Source organism: Saccopteryx leptura, chromosome 6 (assembly GCF_036850995.1).
Source record: "Saccopteryx leptura isolate mSacLep1 chromosome 6, mSacLep1_pri_phased_curated, whole genome shotgun sequence".
Lineage (NCBI taxonomy): Eukaryota > Metazoa > Chordata > Mammalia > Chiroptera > Emballonuridae > Saccopteryx > Saccopteryx leptura.
Genome location: NC_089508.1, coordinates 36,547,128 through 36,572,352, shown reverse-complemented (window position 1 = coordinate 36,572,352; position 25,225 = coordinate 36,547,128). Strand labels below are relative to the sequence as shown.

Here is a 25,225-nt window from a genome sequence, read left to right as displayed (position 1 = left end):
AGAATAAAATGTTCAGCCTTGATTGTTAAAAATGTGAATCAAAACAGCTGTTGTCTTGTTCCTACATTGCATTGGCAAAAATTATATCATCCTGGAAAATGCTGGCAAAATAGCCCCACTAATGTCTGATGATTTTCTTTTGGTTCAATGTTTTGGGAGGTCAGCTGTCAGCATATAAAATGTTTATCTTCTTTGACCTAATATCCTTTGACCAATTCTTTAAATTTGCTTTCTGAAAATAACCCAGAGGAGAAAAATGTCGATGGCAGTGTTAATTACAAAAGTGGAGAACAGGAAATAACTTAAAGGCTTAACAATATTTCTATTGTTAAGTGACTCATGGAATGTCAACTTGTAACTATTAAAATTAGAACCATGAAGCATACATATGCAGACCCATGAAAAAGTGTATATAAAAATAGCTAAGTGGGAAAAAAAGCACAATATTATAGTACCTTCTGTTTACAGCCACTCTAAAATCTTTGAGTACACAGTATTTAAGCTTAGAAGAGTCTATAGAGGATACAAGTAGTTTGCTTGGATGGAGGAATGGTAAAGCATACTTTTTGAAAATTTGTTTCAAGGCTAGAGTTTTTCCTTATGTTTCTCTCAAAGAACTGGACTTGGTCTCGGTCACGTTCTGAGTTTTCAGCACAGATGATCACAGTGCTGGCATGTGAGTCTGAGTGTTCCTGCAGCACCTGTGTTCCCAGCCAGTTGGCAGATTGTTTGGGCTCCTGAGCCCCAGGACTGGGCAAACTTGATCTGATGAGAAGGAATACAATGACAGTGACTTACTGGGAAACTTACTTCATCCAGCTGATTTATTTTTAGGCTCATGTGTAAATTGGCCAGTTGTATCAATTTCTTAGTGTTTTAAGTTCCAAATGATTTTCTCTCGATCCTTTGGAAGCTTATTTGGCTTGAGAAACAAAAGGAGAAGAACTAGGGAAAGAATTTTCAAAGAGTTCTGTGGAATTCTTTTTTAAAAATTACTACTCAACACTTGCATTAGAACAGAAAAAGGTTAGGAAGGTGGAAAAAAAATAATACTATACTCAGCACAGACTGCGTAGCAAGCACTGGCCAAAGTCCATGGCTTTAACTCTAATTCGTCACAGTGACCCCGGGAGGTAAGTCCTGTTATTACCCCCATTTTACAGAAGACTAGAGGCACACTCATGCAAAGTAAGGCACCTCAGTTTACCCAGCTACCAGGTGGCAGGGCTGGGATCTGAACCCAGGTAGTCTAGTTCCAGTGTCTGTGTTCTTTTTTTTTTTTTTTTTTTGTATTTTTCTGAAGCTGGAAACGGGGAGAGACAGTCAGACAGACTCCCGCATGCGCCCGACCGGGATCCACCCGGCACGCCACCAGGGGCGAAGCTCTGCCCACCAGGGGGCGATGCTCTGCCCCTCCGGGGCGTCGCTCTGCTGCGACCAGAGCCACTCTAGCGCCTGGGGCAGAGGCCAAGGAGCCATCCCCAGCGCCCGGGCCATCTTTGCTCCAATGGAGCCTTGGCTGCGGGAGGGGAAGAGAGAGACAGAGAGGAAGGAGGGGGGGTTGGAGAAGCAAATGGGCACTTCTCCTATGTGCCCTGCCCAGGAATCGAACCCGGGTCCCCCGCACGCCAGGCCGACACTCTACCGCTGAGCCAACCAGCCAGGGCCCCAGTATCTGTGTTCTTAGCCACTACGCTGTGCTGGATACATTCAGCTATGGTTTCTAAAGTGATTGTAGAAGCACTTATAGAGAATGGCACCTGCAATTTGGGGTTGGTTTGGTTGCACTCCTGTTGAAAAGCACAGGGATTATGTGGGAGACTTTTTTTCCCCCTAAGGTCTTTTCCAACCTGCATTTCTGGGACTTTTATGTTTACTTAGGTCGAGAGAGTGAATCTAACTTTCGTTGGGATATAACACTCACTCAAGACCAAAACTGTGACTATAATTGAATGATTTTTTTTCCCCTAGGCTATGCTAACAGAGATTGAGCACAAGGTGGCCTCTCTGTTGGAGAGTTGCAGAGATCAGGGTTTGGGAGATAGTGGAGCCACTCAACGGGAGGCTGAAGCCCTTGCCTCAAAACTCAAAACTGTGAAGTGCAATTTGGAAAAAGTCCAGCTGATGCTTCAGGAGAAGTACAGTGAGGACCAGGTAAAATACGGCTATGTAGAGACATGTGTGCAGATACATGATTACTTTAGACTCATCGGAAAGGAACTCTGGGTGGAGAGGATGAAACAACTACCGAGGAATGACACTAAGAAGGAATTGTGCTCTTCAAACTGTAAGGGACAGTTGCACTGCCTTTTGTTGCTGGTTTCATTTTTCTGTGCAATTTTCCTATCTAGGATGTTATTAGTGATGGTGTTTGTTTGGTTTGGGTTGGTTTGATTGGGTTGATCTTGCTGGCAGTGAGATCTGATGTAAGCCTTCATAAAAGAAGAATACATTTTAAAGGAATTTTGTGACTCCAGCAGACTCAAAAACAAAGCCTTTACAGGTAAGATTTAAGATTTGACATCAGAAACACAAAACCTGTTTCCAGGGTACTTTAGTTACTCACTTACAAATATTTACATGTACTGAATTTAGTATCATATTGTTGAAGTGTTCTTGTGACTTAAAAGCATTCTATGTTTATAAATGTAAAAATACATCTTTTTTATTTTAATTCAGTGAGAAATGGGGGAGGCAGAGGCTGACTCCCACAGGCACCCTGACCGGGATCTACCCAGCAGGCCCATAGGGGGTGATGCTTTGCTCATATGGGGCATTGCTCCATTGCTCAGCAACTGAGCTCTTCTTAGCACCTGAGTTAAAGGCCATTTAGCTGTCCTCAGCGCCCAGGGCCAACTCGCTCCAGTTGAGCCATGGCTGCAGGAGGGGAAGAAGAGAGAGAGAGAGAGAGAGAGAGAGAGAGAAGCAAGAGGGGTAGGGGTGGAGAAGCAGATGGGTGCTTCTCCTGTGTGCCCTGACTGGGAATCGAACCCAGGACATCCACATGCCCGGCCGATGCTCTACCATTTAGCCAACCGACCAGGGCCTGCAAATGTACATCTTATGAATAGGATCTTAATTTAGAATATTTGTGTCTATACTTATGAGATAGATGTTCTTACTTGGAGGCCTTATATTCACAGAAATAAGATTAGCTGCAGGTTTACAAACCATATGGTTCCCCTTTCATCCTAATATGTTCTTTTTAAGAAAAACTCTACTTATAGACAAAAGGGAAATTTTAATTTATAAGCATAACACTATTTCTCTTTTTTATTTTATTTTATTATTTATTTATTTATTTTAAGTGAGAGGAGGGGAGATAATGAGACAGACTCCTGTGTGCAACCAGGAGTTCACCTGGTAACCCTTGTCTGGGGCCAATGCTCTGACAAACGGAGCTGTCCTCAGTGCCTGAGGCCAACACTTGAACCAGTGGAACCACTGGCTGCGGGAAGGAAAGAAAGAAAGAAGAGCAAGATGGAGGGGGGGAGAAGCAGATGGTCACTTCTTTTTTGCTCTGGAGGGGAATCAAACCCAACACATCCATACACCAGGCCGATAGATGTTCTTTCCACTGAGCCACGGGCCAGGGCCCTCTCTTTATTTTTTTACTTTGTTATTAAGGGGAAAAAATAGATCTCTTGGCTTTTAGTTAATGATTAGATGAAGTAAGTTGAGGAAATGATAAGATGACCTCTCCAAATGCAGTGGTTTTTGAAGTTGTTACGAAATAAGGACATTAAATCATAATATACGATTATAGGAAATAACAAAATGCAGTCATTTACTTCATGTGAAATGTTTCCATTATGTAGTCTTATTGTTAGAATTGAAATAAAGTGGACCATCTTTTTAAGTAAGTCATCTACTCTCGTAAAATTTTTTGCAGCATTCTACCATTCTAAAGAAACCTTCAGAGCATCAGAAAGTTCTCCAACCAGATAACATCTCTGGATTTGAATCTGTTGTAATGGAAAGGGCACAATTCAGCAGACAAAAAGATTTCCAGCCGCAGCAGGTAATCCGAGCCCCTAACAGTTGTAAGAATGAGAACAATATGTAGCATTTCCCCTTGAACTAAAAACGGCATTGGAGCTGCCATGGTGTGTTCTCTTATGTTATGTTACTGAATGGAAAGTGGGCTGTGTGGCATTCCTGTGTGTGCAGGGACGCTGAATTTTGAGCGTTCGTTGTGGCACCTGCTTTGCTTCATCTGCTGTGGTTGAGGATACTAACTTTGCTACTTTATAACTTGCATCTTCTATCCAACTAAGCATATAGCTTCTGGGTGAACTTTCCTCTGTCACGGCAACCCCTCATTTCCTATTTCAAAATGTGTTAGTTAGTACTTTGGGGGTGATTTTCCATGTTGCTATAACAATATATAAACAAAACTTGGCTGTGTGGAATATTTTAAATAGGTATTTGAGAAAGAAAAGTTAATGAGAGGAAGCAAACAAAAAAGAGAAACAGTAAATAATGATTTAGGAAGTGGCTCAAAATCAGATTCTCTCAACAGAGAGTAGTAATTGAAAACCTTGATTGATTGGACGTTTGAATCTTATTCAATTTTAGGTACTGGAGTTGAAACCAACGGAACAGAAAGATTTAATGAAATTCATAGAATTTAACGCTAAGAAAGTGTGTCCTGAGGATTGCCAACACAATGAAGACACAACTCAGGAGTCACCTGGGAGGTAAAAATATTTTAAAACGTTGAACATTCAGGAGTTGGATGATTGGGAGAATTAAGAGTCTTTCTTTAAAAACATTGTTTGACGGTAATACAGTTTTTGTATATTGATTATGATTTGTACCTTTTGTTTTTTTTCTTAAAAGCGGTGAGGCAGCTCGCCCTGAAAAGGATGCTTCGGGCTTGGTCTTGTCAAACCAGGGCCGACACGGGGATACGTGGCAGTATTTATACCATGAGCTCTCCTCGAAAACAGGGCTGCCTCCACCTCAGCGTGTGGAGCCGCAGGTCAGTGTGTGTCTGCACATAGTGTGCATGAGCGTGCTTATCTTTGAGAGTCTAGCAAGCATTCATTAAATACATGTGTACGTTCTGCATTATGTCGCAACTGATCTTCAGAAAGCAAAGATGCCGGGTGAGCTTTTCACCTGGCTGAGCCCTTCCTGCCCCGCCCCTTGTGCTCCTGTCCTCCGTGGTCTTCCCTGATCATCGCTCTTACTATGTCGTGTGCCTGTGTATTGTCTGTGTTCCCCATCAGATGCGGGGAGAAGGGAGATCTCGTCTGCCTGGTTCACATTTGAAAGCCTGGCACAGCACCGGGCACCTCATAAAATCTCGATCACTGTGTGTTGAATGAATAAAGTGTGGACCCCCAAAATGGACCACATACAAAACCTGAAAAGCTCAGAGGAGGCCAACATGGTGGTCCGTATAAACTCAAAGTAATTGTATAAGATGGTCTGAACACAAAAATTCCTAACTAAAAGCAGATCATGGTGGGTAGTCACGTCGTAGGGCTGTTAGCTTCTTTGACAAAGGTCAGTCTTTCCCTTAAAGTGAGCCTGTTGTCCTTTTGCATCTAAGATAGCATACCTTTGGATTGTCAGTCTCCTTTTCCCAATTGCTCAGGGCACACGGGCCACTCCGGAGCACCAGACCACAGGACCCCCCCCTTGCCATCTTGTTGCCTGCATACCATCTCGGTGTGCTATAAATGTTCATTGCTAATGATCCTCTACCCATTGATGTAAAAGAAGTATCCGACTCTTTTCCCACTCTTCATCCAATCTCGGATCTCCCCGTCGGGCTCTCTCCTGCCTCCCTGACCTACCACCAGTGGGTGTCATGCAGCCCCCAGTACGTCTCCTCCTCTAATTCTAATGTACAAGATCAGCTGTAAACCTGCCTTTCTCCAGAGCCTTTTCTCAATCCAGTGAGATTTTGTTTTCCAGCAATTGTTGTCAATTTTGCTGAAACTGATAACAATTCTCTACAGGTTCGGACATCTCTCCACATCTTATAAAAGGGGTGGATAATATATGTAGGGAACACTTTTAAAAATGATACAGCGCTATATGAGTGTCATTCACTCATCAAAAGATTATTTGGAATCTACAATATGCCGGTCCCTGTGCCAAACGGTAGCTGCTGTCAGTTGGTATTTCCTGCAACACACCTTATCATTGCCATTCCTGGTTGTACAATGTTTATCCTGTGCCCACTACTGCTGGGTTTCTCTCTAAACAGGGAGCCCTGTGACCAGGATAGCATTATTGATCTCACCCATCAAGCTTCTATCTTCACCACTGCACTCCCGACTCCCAGGCAGAGGTTACCCATGATTTCCCCATCCCCCAGTCTGGCGGGAGCCTTCCAGCCTCTTCTATTTTGCAGAGAACCTTATTGGACAAGTTGAATCAGACTTGTTTATAGGGCTTGTTTTCTCCCATTATACACACATGTACGTAGTTCTCTTTCCAAGACTAGGACACCATCGCTAGTTCTTTCCCAAGGACAGTCATCTGTCACCCCACCCTGTCTCTTTGAAGTCAGTTTTCCAATTTGAGAAAGTAACTCTGAATCATTCTCCCTTCTGAAGTCACAGCTCATTTTCAGTACTTAACTTTTCAATAACAAAATCAAGATGCAACTCTGTCTCTGAGAAAAGTATTTTTTATTTAAAGGGTTGTCTATATACCGGGAGTTTACTAGCAAATGGGAAGTGAAACAGCCGGTCTGGAAGCATGATTAGCATTGCTACTACATTGAAAGATTAGTGGTTTTACTCTTATTTTTCAAATGATGGTTTATTCTTCTCTGTTGTGCTATCTCAATGTCTAAGTAAAGTATCTCAAATATTTAACTAAAGCCTATTGTAACTTTTCCAGCTGTCCAAAATATTTAAAATTTTTTCTTAAAACCCAAGAAGGTAACTTGGAAGTTAGAATGCTAATTTTCCAAGATAACATGCAAATTTTTTTTTCTTTCTTTTTTTGTAATCATCCACACTTTTCCTGAGATCCAACATCAGGCCAGTACTCAATTCATGCTACTATACTTTTTTATGAATGATTGTATTGTATAACCTTGTATTTATATTACAGTTTATGTAGTTTATTTTGTTCACTATTTCATGCGATCACAACAGCCTTGCCTGTTACACTTGAGGAAAAAAACAGTGTTTCCATTTTAAAAAGGAAAAACTGTAGTTTAGGTGCCATGGTCACATGTCTAGAAGTGACCACACTCCCAGTTATTTTTTTACACTTTTCATGAACGAATTTTTCATTTGTGCTGTTTTACATTAATATCAGCAATATTTTAAATGGTCTGTAATAGTGCTTCCGTTTTTATAATAGGTTGCCACCGATACGAGCATTCTGCCCAGTGTGAGCGTGTACAACTTTAGATTCCCAACAACTGAAGAACTGAAAGCTTACACCACTCAACTTGAAGACCTGCGGCAAGAGGCGAATCATCTTGAGACACAGGTAGCAGCTGCATGTTACATATTTTTCTCATTGCAGTAACAACAACAACAAAAAGGGAGATACAGTATTGTACATTGGTCATAATTTTCTCTACAGACAAATGATTATACACAGAATGGAATGGGTCTTAGAATTCCAAACAGAATGTATCTGTCTCTCTTGCCCACTTTGATAAATGTAGTAGAGGCCCCCTTGGAGCACCAAGTGCGAAGGCTTCTGAACCGGGGCCCAGGATTAGCAGGAGCAGGATCGTGACTGGTGAGCACCGGCTGCAGCGGTGCTCTGGGATCGGAAGGGTGAAGAGGGAGAGGGGAGGACAGGCAAGGTTTCCAGCCTTGAGTCCGCTTAACGCCGAGACGTGTGGTTGGGTGATGTAGGTACCCATCAGAGATGATGGTAGGAAACAGAGCTCAAATTGGGGTGATGACTAGCTTTAGCAAGCTCCTAAATCATTTGTAACTGGTCAAAACTTCAAAGTGATCATGGGCAAAAAAAAAAAAGAGGTGGTTCCAACAGCTTGTGCTAAAACACACCTGTGGCTCTTCGACTCGCCAGGGCATAACTGCACAACCTAAGGCACCCCCCCCCCCGGAGTTCCACATCTAAGGGTGGCCATAATTCTTCTAATCAGCCCCGACATGACGCCCCTAACTCCCCCTGCTTCACAGCCCATCCCTGTCTGTTTTTTTGTGGGGTTTTTTTTAGATTTTTTGAGATTTTTACAAGTTTATTTTAGCCCAAACTGTCGATAGTGTCGGGACATATTCTCAACAGATTGAGAAGATGCTACCCATCCCTGTCTGTTTTTAATAGCCATATAATTGACATTAGTTTCAGCTGTACAACATAGTGATTCAATATTTGTGTCTGTTGTGAAATGCTGACCGCAATAAGTCTAATTAACATCCACCCCTAAACATAGTTACAGGTTTTTTTTTTCGTGTGATGAGAACTTTTAAGGTCTACTCTTTCAGCAACTTTCAAATATGCAATACAGTATTATTAATCGTAGTCACCATGCTGTACTCTCCGTGTCTTTAAGATATTATACCTCACTCTAATCAACCCCCTTCAACTTCAGTGATTTTCAACCTTTGTTTCTCATGCACTCATAAACTAATTACTAAAGAAAAAGGGGCCCTGACCTCTTCTTCCTTAGTAACTAATTTATTTGTGCCATGAGATGAAAATGGTTGTATTTAGTCAGGGGCACTGACCTTAGTAATTAGTGTGTGTTTGTGCCATGAAAAAAAAAGGTTGAAAATCACATACCTGACTTCCTTAACCCCACATTAGAACGTGGCAGGCAGGAGCAGGGGGAAGCAGAGTAGTGTGGTTTCTCTGGGACCACACTTCCACCCGGAGGGCCCCACGCACCAAGTGTCTTCAACTTGCTTCTCTCAGAATTACCCTCTTAAATGTATTCATTTATTCTGCCACCTCCCTGACGAAGTGTTTGGGGTGACTAATTATAAGGAAGTATAACATAAGTTGTAAACTGGAACAGACACCAAGGAGAATGTGGGTGGAGAAAGGCAAGGCATCTTCATGATGTTTATTCTTTCTTTTCTCCTCTTGATTCAGGAAAACACCACAGAAGAAACATACGTACCTTTGGATAGAAAATTATTCGACCTATTTCGGACCCTCACGGAGTGCCTTGGCAGCGTGGAGGAGATGCTGCAGACACCTGGGCTCTTCAGAGAGGAGGGCTGTGCCCAGCAGGCATACTACGAGGTAGGGAACCGTGGCAAGCCCGTGTGCCGGCCGTCACCGTTACCGCTACCGCAGTCCGCCCACTGTGGCAGCCAGAGCTAAGGCCTCTTAAGCTCCGAGCTCATTCCCTGTGTCTTCCTGCCTCTCCACTTTGTAGAGACTGGCTCTCGAGCTGAAAAAACTTTACTTAGCTCTGAGTGACAAGAAGGGTGATCTTTTGAAAGCCATGACTCTGCCTGGCAGGAACACCAGCTTCCCTGAATGTTTTGATAACCTCCAAGTGTACCTGGGGCACACGCAGGCTGCCGCGGCGACCAGAAGCAAGTCCCTGAAAGCTGGCCTCGACTATAACCGCAGTTACCAGGTACGGCTCTTGGCACTGGACTAGGTTGGCACTGCTGTAGGTTACAGCTTGGACCCCTAATTTCCAGTAACTCCTCTTCCCAGTGGCATTTGTGAATAGGAATTGCGGTGAGGCTTTCTTTTTGTGAAGGTCTTTTAGTTTTGCTGATCGTGGTGGCTGACCAATAATCAAAAGCCAGGACCTTTCCAAAGTTTCGGGTGTGAGTTTATTTTGAACAAAAGTACTGTTTTTCCTCCCTTGCATTCAGCCACTCAGTGAGTGTCGTGTGAGAGGATTGCTAGGTAAGAGGGAGTCATTCAAGTTTCTGAGCAAAGAAACGAGAGTTTGTGTACATTCTAGGTAGACTTACCTGGTGGTTGTCTAACATGGATTGGAGGAGAGACTTGAGGCTGGTAGATAAGTTAGGAAGCTACTAAAATAATCTAATAAAAAGATGAAACACAACACCACTTACAAAGAGGTCTTGGCCAGAAGGTCAATCCTTAATCTGATAAAGCCTCTAGAATTTAAGTAAAATAGACACAAGGGAAGGAGGACATGTTAAGTAGCATAGCGGGAGTGCAGTCAGCACAATCCAGACAGTGGGATGCTGTGCAGAGTAAATGACCCGTTTTCTCACAGCTCCCACAAAACCCAAGGAACAGAAAAAAGGGATCGGTGGGGAGCCTGCAGATTATAGGAGCTTTAGGACACCTGTTAATCCATTGCAACCTGTTGGACCTCATTTAGATCCCAGTTCAAATAAACCAGTGTGTGTGAGTGTGTGTGTGTGTGTGTGTGTGTGTGTGTGTGTACACACACTTGCAATTAAGAAATGTGAACCTGGTCTGGGACTATTAATATTACTAAGGAATTATTATTGATCTGTGGTATTTTTATTTTATTTTATTTTATTTTATTTTTAATTTTTTTTTTTACAATTTTTTTTTCTTTTTCTGAAGCTGGAAACGGGGAGAGACAGTCAGACAGACTCCCGCATGCGCTGGACCGGGATCCACCCGGCATGCCCACCAGGGATGATGCTCCGCCCCTCCGGGGCGACCAGAGCCACTCCAGCGCCTGGGGTAGAGGCCAAGGAGCCATCCCCAGCGCCCGGGCCATCTTTGCTCCAATGGAGCCCTGGCTGCGGGAGGGGAAGAGAGAGACAGAGAGGAAGGAGGGGGTGGGGGTGGAGAAGCAAATGGGCGCTTCTCCTGTGTGCCCTGGCCGGGAATCGAACCCGGGTCCCCGCACACCAGGCCGACGCTCTACTGCTGAGCCAACCGGCCAGGGCCGATCTGTGGTATTTTTAAAGGGAGGACCTTTATCTTTTAGAGATACATACTGAAACATATACTGATGAAAAACTATGATATCTGGGATTTGCTTCAAAAATAATCTGAGGGAAGAGAGGTTATATACAGTCAAGAAAGCTCCAGGGAGAGTAAGTACAGAGACGACCAGCGACATGTGAATAATTATTAGAGATGGATCGTGGTGATGGAAGGATTTCTCTAGTTTGGAATATGTTAGAAATTTCTGATGGCACAAAAATTAGAAGGACAACTAAAGTTTTTTTAAAAAGGTATTGAAGGCCTGAATGAAATTCTCACTGTGTCTTGCATTTATTTTTTTGTACAGCATGAAATAAAGCGATTATATGATCAACTTATTAATAATAAAACATCTTTACAACAGTCTTTGAATGAAATTAGTGGCCAAAGTATGGAAGAACAGCTGCAGGTAAATCAAGTCAGAATAATTCAAACTGATTGAACCTTGGACCAAAGGGTCTTGTGTTTAAGCTGTGCTTCTGAACCACTTCCGTTGGTAAGCAGCGGCAAGGCTTAAATAAACAAATAAAAATGGAAATATTTATGTTGTCCTTAAGAAGCATCTCTTAAATAGTACTTCATGAAGTGTAAGTCAAAACAATAAAAAAAAACCATTGTCATCTGTCAACTGTTAAAGTTATAATAAGTCTGTGCAGTGTTGGGGAATGCACCGCACTCTTTTGGTAGGAGTGCTCATTAGGGATCAGAGGACTAAACTATATCAGAATCTTCGGTGTAAATACTCTTCGATCCAGAAGCAGTTCCATTTCATTTATTTATTCCGCACGTACTAATCGAGGACCTGCTGTGTTCAGGCACTGCCCTGGGTGCGGGGATGCAGTTATCTGAAGGAAAATAAGTGCATACAGATAAATGTGTATGTAAATATTCAAGGATGAACCGCGAGCATGGCTTGAATTAAAACTCTTAAGTAGCCCACCAGTCTATTAAGAGTAGACTGTTAGGAATGTGGTGCACAGCCTTACAATGGCAAACCAAGTGTCCGTTTAAAAGGAGCCAGATATGTTTGTACTGCTTAGAGGAGGTGCTGAGGACCCGATAAGGGAGCGGTGCGCACTGCAGAACAGAGTGATGCGGTTCAGTGAGCACGAGGATGTGGCTTGTACCCCGGCTGGCCCGTGATTAGGACGCATTGGGAACAGACTGTCGACTGTCGATCTCTGGGGAGAGCTGGAGGTGTGAGAGGAAAAGCGGGACCTTCATTTTCCCTTAACTCTTTATTGTTTAACTGTTAAATGAATACGTACACTTCCCTAGCCTGTTTAAAGGGTTTTGCTTTCTTGCCTTGTCTCTTTAGAAAGCAGATGCGTATACGGCGGAGCTGCAGAACTCGGAGAGCCAAGTAGCAAAGCTCAGAGCCGAAGGGGAGAGGCTTCGTTTACCTTATGCTTTACTCCAAGAGGTTTACAAATTAGAGGTGGGTGTGTTCAGACAGGAAACATTCAAGCAATGAATTATTATGATTATTTATAAGGAGTAAGACCCCCACACACACACACACTGCCAAGGGAATTTGGATTATTTTCATGGTTGGATGAAAATGTTCGGGCATACCTGCTCTTTCTTTTCAGGATGTCCTTGACAGTATGTGGGGTATCCTGAGAACCAGGTACTCAGAACTCAGCAGCCCTCGCACCGCTGAGAGCCAGCAGGATGCTTTGCTGCAAGGCGTGGAGGAACTGGTGAATATCGGAAAGGAAAAGCTTGCCCATGACCACTCACAGCAAACCAAAAGTAAAGCTGCTTTACAGGCTCACATACAGAATCACAAGGTAAGACACGTGGGTAGAATCGCCTTTTCATGGATGAAGTTTTTCTGAGTGTGAACAAAAAGCATCCATTTTTTTTCTTCGGTGAAATATGCCTCGTTCATTCATTCTTTTAACAAATATCTCTTAAAATGCTTACTGTGTACCAGGAGCCCTGCTAAACCTCAGAATATGATGGTAAATGAAAGCTGACGCAGTTCCTGACGTTTATGGAGCTTTCAGTTGATTGAGAAGACATGTATCAAGGACTCATTCAGACAGATTTAGAATTAAAATTGGGATACAAGCTTTGAGAGCATTTAATAGAGAAAATTTAATTCAGGAGGTTAGAAAAGGCTTTCTGAGAACTGAGATAAAAAGAAATATCTGTTGGAGTTTATAAATGTATATCTAGTGTAATGTTATGATAAACCTTTAGTTTTCCGTTCTTCTGATTAAACAAAACCTTATAATCACCAACAAAAGATGCATTGATTTAAGTGCGGATAATAAAAACTCTGTAAGATGTGGTTCCTACCTTCCACAAGCTTGCCATATTTCCCCATGTATGGGACGCTTCCTTGTATAAAACGCACTTTAACTTTGGGGCCTAAAATTTGAAAGAAAGAAAAAAGTATCACATAAAGTTATTGAACTCAAGTTTTATTCATCATAAAATTCATATAAATCCTCATCCGCACAAAAAAGCGGGAAGTGCAAGTAAAAAAAAAAAATTACATACAACCCCTGTATAAGATGCACCCAGTTTTTAGATCCAAAATTTTTTGAAAAATAGTACATCTTATACATGGAGAAATACGGTAAGTCAAGACCTTCAATAAGGAGACCTTAGTCTAAGAAATTCAAAGGTAAATATGTAGAAAGGAAGGAGGGGAAGAGGAGAAAATGATATCCATTGATGGGCCCTGTGCTTGCTAGCTGCTTTATAACCCTGCATGTATCTTCTAAGGCAGTAGTCAGCAAACTCATTAGTCAGCAGAGCCAAATATCAACAGTACAACGATTGAAATTTCTTTTGAGAGCCAAATTTTCTAAACTTAAAACTATATAGGTAGGTACACTCCTTATCGAGGTAGCGCCCGCACGTGGTATTTTGTGGAGGAGCCACACTCGAGGGGCCAGAGAGCCACATGTGGCTGGCTCGCAAGCCACAGTTTGCCGACCAGGGCTCTGAGAGATCAGAAGGGCTTCACATAGAGCAGGGGTCCCCAAACTTTTTTCACAGGGGGCCAGTTCACTGTCCCTCAGACCGTTGGAGGGCCAGACTATAAAAAATACTATGAACAAATCCCTATGCACACTGTACATATCTTATTTTAAAGTAAAAAAAAACAAAATGGGAACAAATACAATATTTAAAATAAAGAACAAGTAAATTTAAATCAACAAACTGACCAGTATTTCAATGGGAACTATGCTCCTCTCGCTTACCACCAATGAAAGAGGTGCCTCTTCCGAAGTGCGGCGGGGGCCGGATAAATGGCCTCAGGGGGCCGCATGCGGCCAGTGGGCCATAGTTTGGGGACCCCTGACATAGAGGTTCCTCCCAACAGTGAGAACAGCAGATGTAAAGGGAGAAGAACCACATGAAGGAAAGCTTCCCCCTTTAAAGGCTCTTAAAGTGCCATTCTGGCAGTTTTTATGTACCAGGATCTCAAAAGACCCCCCTCAACAAAGTCCCTTTATTTAGCCATTTTATTGAGTAGCAATTAAGAGTCAAGAGTTTAGGAAGCCTGACTGTTAATATGTCAGCTCTTTGGGCTAACACATCTATCCATATAATTTAATGATCTTTAAAATTAACCAGCCATGTCATTATCTAATTTTTTGTCAAGTTTCTTAAACCTTAGAATAACTGATTTAGGAAAATCTCACTGGAAATTGAAATTAAATAATTAATAATGGTTGCCTTTAACATGAACAGTTTTGTGGAAAGGACTTCTTAGGATGATTTTTCTTTATTATTTGTTAAAATGTCATTAATGTTTACAGACTTAAGGGATACACAAATTTTTTTTTCTCATGTGGTTGACACTATATGGCTGTCCTGAGATTTTGGATTAAAAAAGCAAATAACAGTATAAAATGTTAAAGTAACTTGGTTTTTAAAATTTTCACAATGCAGAAAGAAAGATTAAAACCTTCTCTATATTACAGCTTTTTTTCCAGAAGCTTGTAGCTGACATGCTGTTAATCCAAACATACTCCAACAAAATGCTTCCTTCTGTACTACAAAAGAAAGAGACATTTTGGGCAGAACAAGTAAAAGAAGTTAAATCACTGGAAGAAAAGTCACACCAGTATGGAATAAAGCTGCAGGGATTGTTGCAGGTATTTGGGTTACATAAACTTTGTGCTTAAGCTGAGAATTCTGTATTTTCAACCACCACCTCCAGATGTCAAAAGCAAGTATCTAGATGTCATTAAGGAGGAATTAAATGGGAACTAAACAACAAGGAATGTGGAACCCTGTTCTAGTTCTGACCACTACTCCCTGAGTGAAATATTCGCTGAGGTTTCTTTTATGTAAATTGGGGGTGGCACAGCATTGTTCTGCTTTCTAGGCTTGTGTAGTGCAAATAAACACACTTGAAAGTACATCCAGATCTGGAATAAGATCATTGGGATGAAACAGTCAGTAGTTCAGAAACTACTTCCTGAAGAGGACAGACTCAGGTGCTCTTTCTGTTGCTGAAGTGACTTCAGGGCACTCTTGTCCCAATTCAAAGAAAAAAATTAAGCATCCATGAAGCTCTTTTTCAATTTTAATATTTCCCCCTTTAACTTTTTCAACTTAGTGATGTTAGCGCCTACAGGAACTAAACAAAAAGCAAGGAAGTTTTTAACTGTATAATGTGACATGATAATGGTGTTATTTTGTGCTATCAAAATTTTCTAGTTAGTATGTCAAATGGATATTTATAGTAATATTTCATGATATCAAAAATAAGACCTCAGGGTCCTGGCCAATTGGCTTAGTGGATAAAGTGTCAGCCCAGTGTGTTGATGGTCCCGGGTTTGATCCCCAGTCGGGGCACACTTTAGAAGTGACCATTTGCTTCTCTTCCCTTCCTTCTCCCCCATCTCTCTTTCTCTTCCTCTCTCACAGCCAGTGGCTTGATTGGTTCAAACATCAGCCCTGGGTGCAAAGGATAGCTCAGTTGGTCTGAGCATTGGCCTCAGGTGCTGAGGTTAGCTCGGTTGATTTGAGCATCAGCCCCAGACTGGGGTTGCTGGGTAGATCCGGTCTGGGTGCATGTGGGAGTCTATCTCTGTATCTCTCCTCCTTTCACTTAAAAAAAATAAGACTTAAGGATCCTAGTGAGTGACCTTAATAGCCAAGTCACCCACTATTTCGATTGATCTGAGAATTAGCAAGGTGGTTATTTTTCCAGGAGATAATATTTAGTGCCTATTAAGTCGGCTCTGTAGTGTGCTGAGACCCTAGCAGTGCGCTTCTATGGAAATGGACAGAGCCAAGAAAAGGCAAGATTCAGGCTTCACCACTCCCCCAATGACGTATAAACCCGCCCACCACCTCAAACAGGGAAGCGATGCTTTAAGCACCGTGGTCGAGTAATGTTCTGTGGACGACGGGGGATTGGAGCAGGGAGGGAGGAAGCAGCCTCATGGGAGCTTCTGTTGAGAAGGGCTGTAAAAGTTAGCCCTTTGCCTTTGCAAGTAAGAGAGAGGCTCTCTACAGCTCCACTGGCTCCGCCGAGGGGTGTGCTGAGCACTCAGATTGCTGTAACTTAATCATTTTAGCCCCCCCATCAATTTGATAAGATGAGCATAAAACACTCATGCCAACTGGATTTTTAAAAAGGCCCACAGAAGCAATGGAGCTATTTTCCATTAGACACAGAGCTCTTACTCTGGTTATATCTCTCAGAAACCCCTAGAATCTGTGCTTGAATTCTATGTACCATCTCAGAGTTCATTTTTATTTTTTATGATTTTGTCATTGGAATTAATTAAAAGGGATCCTATTGGTTTGATGTTCTTGATTCTCCAGAAATGGGAGAAATTTGATGAAAACTATGCATCTCTTGAGAAGGATCTGGAAATTCTTGTATCTACATTGCCCTCTGTGAATTTGGTGGAAGAAACAGAGGAAAGAGTAGCGGAAAGGATTTCCTTCTACCAGGTACTTTGCTTCCATTTAAGTTCTCAAAGGCATGGTCTGTGCAGAGAAAGAGAGAGAGAGAGAGAGAGAGAGAGAGAGAGAGAGAGTGTGTGTGTATGTTTTGTTAAATTGCTTGCTTTTGAAGTGAATGATTTGAATTGAAATGAAATACTGTTTATCACACAAATCACTGGCAGGCATATTCGGGGAACTAGATCTGATCATGCGCTCCTCAGGATAACCACACGTTTGGCTTGGGGTCAAGGAGCTTGGTCTGAGTCCTGGTTTTCACTTTCCTTATGGTACTTTTCTGGTCTCTAAGCCTCAGTTCCTTTATCTTAGAATATAGATAATCGTGCTAGTTCTACCTGTCTAAAAAGGTGGATTTCAGTGGTTGTGGAAATGAGCTAACGTAGGAACTTTGTAAACTATGAGCCTCTAAACATGTATTTAGTTTTATTACTGCGGTGAAGCTCTGATTAGATGTAGCCTCCGATCCAGACAATAATCTATTACCTGCTACAAGCACCCTAAGAAGACTGCAAACTTAAAAATTTTTTTCCTTGTGTAACTTCTAGTATTATAATCAAAGCCTCTATGTCTCAGATTTCGATGCCACAGAAAAGATAAAACCTTAAAATGATTTTTTAGTGGTACTGAGAATGTGACCAAGATGAACAGGAGTTTTTAAAATTTTCTCAGGTTTTAACTTGAGAGTGTAAGTAATGAGACTCTAAATTGTCCGGCTAGAGTAGTTTTCAGATATCAATTTGCAAACTTCAAAAGCAGGTTTGAGCCCTGGCCGGTTGGCTCAGTGGTAGAGCGTCGGCCTGGCGTGCATGGGACCCGGGTTCGATTCCCGGCCAGGGCACATAGGAGAAGCGCCCATTTGCTTCTCCACCCCCCCCTCCTTCCTCTCTGTCTCTCTCTTCCCCTCCCGCAGCCAAGGCTCCATTGGAGCAAAGATGGCCCGTGCGCTGGGGATGGCTCCTTGACCTCTGCCCCAGGCGCTGGAGTGGCTCTGGTCATGGCAGAGCATCGCCCCAGAGGGGCAGAGCATCGCCCCCTGGTGGGGAGAGCGTCACCCCTGGTGGGCGTGCCGGGTGGATCCCAGTAGGGCACATGCGGGAGTCTGTCTGACTGTCTCTCCCCGTTTCCAGCTTCAGAAAAATACAAAAAAAAAAAAAAGGGGAGGTTTGTTGCCTAAACAGACTGGACGGCAAATGAAAGCGTTAACTCCCTGTCGGGGCCCTGCCATTCCTCAGGGGCACGTAGGCTCCTATAAGCAACATTTTCCAGAGATTGGAACGCTGGTGTTATATTCTCTATAAATATCTGGAAAGCTACAATTGATCTCTTTGCTATCTTATTTTACTGAGTGTGACTCTAAGGTGGATCTCCATCCTGTGGAGGCAGGAAGCTGCCATTTTAATGCATTGTTAGCCTAAGGATACAGAGGGGATCGCTTGACCAGCTGAAAGAATGCAGCTGAAAACAGCATTGTAAACTTTATTCAATTAAGAAACAGTTGATATTAGCCAAAGTAATATAAGCCTGATTATTTTCCCCAAAAATAACTGTATCCCTTCAAATGTAACCTGTGATTCTATTAAAAATGAGATAATTGTTCTAAGACATTTACATAAATTCGCCAGACTACGAGAAGTCAGCTATCTTGTAAAACCATCTCACTTACAGATTTCTCAAGGTCATTCTCAGTCTTGTGCATCAGAGAGAGGTTTATATCCCTATCACTGGATGTTTGTGGGGTGTGGAGCACAGGTGTCAGCAGCCTGGGCTCTGGAGTCAAAGCAGACCTGTGTTCAGACTCTGACTCAGAATGTCGTGGGCCAAGTGACCAAAGTATTCTGATTCCATATATAAAATGGGGAAATTAAAACCTCCCAGAGGCCCTAGCCAATTTGCTCAGTGGATAGAGCATCAGCTTGACATGCAGACGTCCCGAGTTTGATCCCCAGTCGGGGCACACAGGAGAAGTGACCATCTGCTTCTCTACCCCTCTCTCTCCCCCATCTGTCTCTCTTGCAGCCAGTGGCTTGATTGGTTCAAGCATTGGCCCCAGGTGTGGAGGATAGCTTAGTTGGTTCGAGGATCGGCCTCAGGCACTAAGGATAGCTTGGTTGATTTGAGCATCAGCCCCAGATGGAGGTTGCTGCATGAATCCCAGCTGGGGTGCATGCGGGGGTCTGTCTGTCTCTTCTCACTTAACAAAAATATTTCTCAGAGATTCTCTAAAGATGAAGTGTCTCACATTGAAGGCTTAGAAAATTATTAGAATCTTTTTATAAAAAACAACAACAATATTATACATTTTATTCTAGTCTACAGACTGGGGCAGAGGGTAGGGGGTCGCAAATGGTAGTGATGGGAAGGACAATTGGAAGTCAAATTTTTGGTAAGTTTTAAAAAGGCTTAAGTTGTTTGGAAAATGTCCAAAGTTCTATTTTGATTATAATTTATTTTTAAAGATTAAATTTAAATAGCTGTCAGATCAGTGTCATGAGCTGAACCCAGCCATGGAGAGTAACTGCCTTAGGACAGAGGTAGAGGTCTCTTTAGGGAGTCAGTGTATGCACAGTTGTGAAGAATTTTATATTGCTTTACATGAAGTTTCATTAAAGATGCGCTGCCTGCTTTAGTTTATTCTCCTGAAGTCCTCTTCTTTTCTCCCCGCTGAATCATTACATTTAGAAGACTTTGGAAGTGAATTTTCTCCTACTCTTTGGGTCTAAAGGATAATTAAGAAATATTTCTTGTTGCTTCCCTTCTTAGCTAGGCTGCAGTATAAAATGCATACAGGTCCAGGCAGGGGGACAGGTATAAGGGGCGATGAGCGCTCTCCAGCCAACGGGTGGTGGCGACTGAGGGCCGAGTGAGCTAGAGAGAGCAGGCTCTTCCGCTGGAGGCTGATGCTGCTTGGTTTCCGCCGGTCTCTGCCCCACGGGAACGCAGACCCTGCGGCTAGATCTTCTAGTTTTCCAAGAGTCACACACAGGATATCCTAATTTCTATGTAAACTTTCTGATTTTCAAAATAAACTTCAGAGCACACAAAACTTCTCTGCAAGCTAAATATGCCCAGTAGACTGCCAGTATTTTTGTTTGTTTGTTTGTTTTTAGGTGGAGGAATTACCTATTAAATCTAAATCCGTGAATTTTTTTCTGTTCACACGTCTAAGTCTATAGAGCTGAACCTGTGCAGTAGAAATACACTAGTCAGAAAGTCATTGTGAAAGGTGATCGATAAATCATTAATCCTGTTTGTCCAGCCGGACTGCAAGGGTCTTGAGGGTTAGAAAAGTGGTCCTGTTTCTTCCCCAGACTTGACTGTAGGGTTTTCATTGAAGTATTGCCGCGGCCAGTCACGACGAGTATATTCAGGTCCCGAGCAGGAACGGTGCAGAATTAAGAAAATAGACTTGAAGAATTAAAAAATATAAAAGACGGGTTCGGGAGGGCTTTGCAATTACTGCTAGCAGAAAATACCACCCTAGCAGAGAGAAACTTGGCCGCCCCCAGAAAAGGCATCCTCCTTAATTTACAGGGCAGAGTGGAAATTAGCGAATCAATGACTTTTCTGATTACAGTTTCCAAGGCAACTCAAGAATTCCACCAAGTGCAAAAAAAAACCCCACTAATACTTAACATATACAAAGAAGCCAGATTTTCCTTCCGGGGACCCTGAGGGAAGGAGAGCACCATAGCTAACACGGAGGTGTGGGCAAGGACTTAGCTTTTTGCAAGCGGAGTCGGGGGTTGGGCAGCGGCCAGTTCCCCACACCTCTCTGTCCCCAAGAAATAACTCTGAAAACCCTGTTGATTTTGTTGGTCCCCAACAAAGTATTTGTGAGATTGGTTGGTTTCATTTCGACATTTCAAAATAATTCATTCTGTGACTTGACTTTTATTAGCAAATGAAAGGAAACATTGATGCGAAGCATGCCCGGCTTTATCAGACTCTGAGCGAAGGCAAACAGCTGGTGGCATCTGTGAGCTGTCCTGAATTGGAGGGCCAGATCGCAAAACTGGAAGATCAGTGGTTGTCCCTTAACAAAAAAATTGACCATGAACTCCACAGACTGCAAACGCTTCTCAAGCACCTGCTCAGGTATGTTTCCTTAGCGATGGACTGGCATCAGAGTTTACTGTGGAAAACGACCTCGGGGACTCTCGGTGCCCCGGATTTCCCAGGCGGCCCCCTGTTGTAGTTTCTCTCTGACAATCCGAGGCAGTGGAGTCTCTCTTCTGGGCTACGTGGGACCTAGAGTCTCCGATGCTAGACTCGGTTAGGATCAGTCCTGTGGGAGCTAGGAATTGTAGATTATACACATTACCTGTATACCCCAATGTTGCTCTTTCCTCTTCCGAAAGTTTTAAAATTCTAAAGAAACTAAATAATTTTAGCTAACAGCATAGTTTGAGTAAGTTTTTGAGTTCTTCAGAGACTTATTTTTCTTCTTAGCTGATAGAATGTTGAACCCCCTGAGGAAAATAGAGAACATAGAATGTTTAAACCTCATTCTTATCCCAGCCTCTTAGGGGGCTGTCTGAACCTAAAGAAGTTTAAAAGTTACAAGAGGGGTAGCACTTCGCTTTGGTATTCTCATCTATCAGTTAAATTTGTTGGCATCTAGCCAGTCACTCTTTTCTTTTCGTACATAACTTATCCAAATGCTGGTTATATTTTTACTATAAATAAATCAATTGAGGACACTTGATGAATTAAAAAAAAAAACTCTGTGCTTAACCGTAGGTTTACTTTTGTGTAGCTGTGATAAGAAACTTAAAAAAGAATGCTTTAGGCTTTAAATGCCTCTTTCTTTTTGATTACTCATAATGGAGAGAGTTATAAAAATTCCAGGCACATCAGATTTGGAGCATGGGATAAAACAGGGTATAATCCTTGAAACATAATAATTTTCTTAATAATAGAGCTAATGAACATGGGAAAACATACAGTGAAATAAGAAAATACGCTGGGCCTGACCAGGCGGTGGCGCAGTGGATAGAGAGTCAGACTGGGATGCGGAGGACCCAGGTTTGAGACCCCGAGGTCGCCAGTTTGAGTGCGGGCTCATCTGGTTTGAACAAAGCTCACCAGCTTGGACCCGAGGTTGCTGGCTTGAGCAAGGGGTTACTTGGTCTGCTGAAGGCCCGCGGTCAATCACATATGAGAAAGCAACCAATGAACAACTAATATGCTGCAACGAAGAATTGATGATTGATGCTTCTCATCTCTCTCCGTTCCTGTCTGTCTGTCCCTATCTATCCCTCTCTCTGACTCTTTCTCTGTCTCTGGAAAAGAAAGAAAGAAAGAGAGTGAGAGAGAGAGGGAGGGAGGGAGGGAGGAAGGAAGGAAGGAAGGAAGGAAGGAAGGAAGGAAGGAAGGAAGGAAGGAAGGAAGGAAGGAAGGAAGGAAGGAAGGAAGGAAAAGAAAGAAAGAGAGAGAGAAAGAAAGAAAAAAGGAAGAAGGAAGGAAGAAAGAAAGGAAGGAAGGAAGGAAGGGAGGGAGGGAGAGAAAGAGAAAGAAGGAAGGAAGAAGGAAGAAAGAGGAAGGAAGGAAGGGAGAGAGAGAAAGAAAGAAGAAAGAAAGGAAAGAAAGAGAGAGAGAAAGAAGGAAGGAAGGAAGAAAGAAAGAGAAAGAAGGAAGAAAGGAAGAAAGAAAGAAAGTAAGAAAGAAAGGAAAGAGAGAGAAAGAGAAAGAAAGAAAGAAAAAGAGAGAGAGAGAGAAAGAAAGAAAGAGAAAGAAAGAGAGAGAGAAAGAAAATATGCTGGTGATGTCTATTATCAATAGAGTGTTTCTAATCTCCTTTCTCTCACTCTGTCCTTGTCAGTTATAACAGAGATTCAGACCAGTTAACCAAGTGGTTGGAGTCGTCTCAGCAAACTCTGAACTACTGGAAAGAACAGTCTCTCAATGTGTCTCAGGACTTGGATACAATCAGAAGCAACATAGACAGCTTCTTTGTAAGTTGTAATCAAATATGCTCAGATAGTAATCGATCAGAAATAACTATTGGGGAAGATGTTCAGGGTGGATGTGATAGTCTCCATAATCATTTGTGGATAAGGAATAAGACATGGGCTAATATCAGCTGCATTCTCTAAACTTAAAACTTTTTGTGCTGTTTATTCACTTATAATAATGCTGGAATATATTTTTAATTGACCCTATGAAACATATATAAGTTTGAAACTTGCTCTGATATGGAGCATATTTTGCACATACAGAAAAGAATTCTCCTGCCCCAATAAAAACTATACAGGATTATTAAGTCATACACATTAAAATTAATAAATTCATGGCTTTAAATTATCTAGAATAGATATGTCTTCTAAAATGTTATTCTATTGTTTGAGATTTTTCTTAAAGGAAAGTATATCTTTTGCAATATAAATTACATTTTTAAAACCTTTTAGTCTTTTCTCTCTCCATTTTTTATATTTTGTAGCTAGGATTCACTCTGGTATTAAAATAGATATATTTTAAAATATACTTTAAAAAAAAACTGTAAGTGCATAGAAAGGATTTCAAATATTTTAGTTAAATATTTGTTGCATTTAATTCACTTAATGAACTTTGTGTTGTGTTCCATACTTTCTTTTTTAAAGTTAAAATGATGATTTATCTATTTTTTAAAATACTAACCCACTAGATGATAAGCCACTCAAGGGGCAGGGATTCTATCATTTTCATTCCTTCTCCATATATCTAACGCCTGGAACAGAGTCTGACCCTTAGTAGGATAAGAGTGTGCACATGTGTGTGCGTGCGTGTGCATATGTATACCCATGCATACATACACGTCCACATGCAGATATTTAGTATTTGGGTTGAATTCAATTATTTTGTTTTGGACTCAAATCAGGTATTCTGACTCTTAGTCACTCTGTTCTATATTTAAAGTTTTTAATTTTTTTTTTTTTAATTTTCTGAAGCTGGAAACGGGATGGCAGTCAGACAGACTCCCACATGCGCCCGACCGGGATCCACCCGGCACGCCCACCAGGGGGCGATGCTCTGCCCATCGGGGCATCGCTCTGTCACGACCAGAGCCACTCTAGCGCCTGGGGCAGAGGCCAAGGAGCCATCCCCAGCGCCCAGGCCATCTTTTTGCTCCAAATGAGCCTCAGCTGCAGGAGGGGAAGAGAGAGACAGAGAGGAAGGGGGAGGGGTGGAGAAGCAGATGGCGCTTCTCCTGTGTGCCCTGGCCGGGAATCGAACCCGGGACTCCTCCATGCCAGGCCGACGCTCTACCACTGAACCAACCGGCCAGGGCCAAAGTTTTTAAATTTTGACACTGTCTTCTTTAGGAGTTTTCAAAGGAAGTGGATGAGAAGTCCTCCTTGAAGACTGCGGTTCTGAGCACCGGGAACCAGCTTCTTCACCTGAAGGAGGCCGACACGGCTGCCCTGAGGGCTTCCCTAGCGCAGTTCGAGCAGAAATGGACAGTGCTCGTAACTCAGCTGCCCGATATTCAAGAAAAGCTTCACCAGGTAAGTCTTTAAAGACCCAGCATTTAAATTAGCCTTCACTTGTTAGCTCACAACTATTTTAAAATTATTTCTTTGACTCAATAATTTTCATTGACACTACCTATTTTTCTCTGGCACCACTGAATATAGGTCTTAATTACTGGACTCCCCCTCCAGTGGGATCTTTCTTGAGAGAGAAATCAGGCTTAATTACTTTATTTCCCAGCTTATCTGAACCACCGCGTTAGTTTATGTGAAGGTCATCGTCATTGTTTTCAGGTCGTTTATTCTAAGCTTGAACGCCGGGTTTGTTTTTGCGAGCAACCTGCGTAATTATGTAGCAAGACCTTTTTATCAAACCAGATATCATCTTTAGTGATGCCCTGATTCGTGTTGTGAACTGCAGGCAATTAAATGGAAAATCATTTTGTCCTTGCAGCTTCAGATGGAGAAATTGCCATCTCGTAAAGCAATCACGGAGATGATTAGCTGGATGGACAATGTGGAACAGCAAACTGCAGGTGAAGACTCGGAGCGCTCACCGAGTTCCGCATCTCAAGTTAAAAATCTCCTTCGGAAGTATAAGGTAATTACACAAAAAAGAGCCAGAGGCCTTTTCATTAAATAAGAAGGCAAGACTATTGGAGGGGAAATACTAAACAAAGAGACATGTAGGATATAATGTAGAAAAAGTAATTCTGGATGTGGGGAGGAAGTGGTGGAAGACGAGAGAGAGAGAGAGAGAGAGAGAGAGAGAGAGGGAGAGAGGGAGAGAGAGAGAGAGATATGGTCTCTCAGTGGCTTCTGGTGCTCTCCCTCCTCATGCTTTTGTACATGTTGCACCCCCGCCAGGAATCCCAGGGCCCTGCATTTCGCTGTAGAAATCCTCTTGGTCATCCTTCAAGAGTCAGTTCAAGTATCTTCTCATTTGGAAGTCTACCCCTTGCCTTTCC

General features: G+C 42.4%; 1 protein-coding gene across 5 annotated transcripts in view; it reads left to right on the top strand.

Moving 5' to 3' along the window:
* SYNE2 (spectrin repeat containing nuclear envelope protein 2) overlaps positions 1–25,225 on the top strand; it is a 350,331-nt gene that overhangs the window by 260,045 nt on the left and 65,061 nt on the right. For all 5 annotated transcript variants that reach the window (XM_066342067.1, XM_066342066.1, XM_066342065.1 and 2 more), the window contains 16 exons: positions 1,972–2,154; positions 3,893–4,021; positions 4,579–4,700; positions 4,843–4,984; positions 7,336–7,467; positions 9,052–9,204; positions 9,341–9,547; positions 11,168–11,269; positions 12,179–12,298; positions 12,453–12,653; positions 14,808–14,981; positions 16,666–16,797; positions 20,708–20,904; positions 22,631–22,763; positions 24,111–24,293; positions 24,712–24,858. In XM_066342067.1, coding sequence (XP_066198164.1) covers positions 1,972–2,154; positions 3,893–4,021; positions 4,579–4,700; positions 4,843–4,984; positions 7,336–7,467; positions 9,052–9,204; positions 9,341–9,547; positions 11,168–11,269; positions 12,179–12,298; positions 12,453–12,653; positions 14,808–14,981; positions 16,666–16,797; positions 20,708–20,904; positions 22,631–22,763; positions 24,111–24,293; positions 24,712–24,858 — 2,457 coding nt within the window. The remainder of the gene's footprint in view (positions 1–1,971; positions 2,155–3,892; positions 4,022–4,578; positions 4,701–4,842; positions 4,985–7,335; positions 7,468–9,051; positions 9,205–9,340; positions 9,548–11,167; positions 11,270–12,178; positions 12,299–12,452; positions 12,654–14,807; positions 14,982–16,665; positions 16,798–20,707; positions 20,905–22,630; positions 22,764–24,110; positions 24,294–24,711; positions 24,859–25,225) is intronic.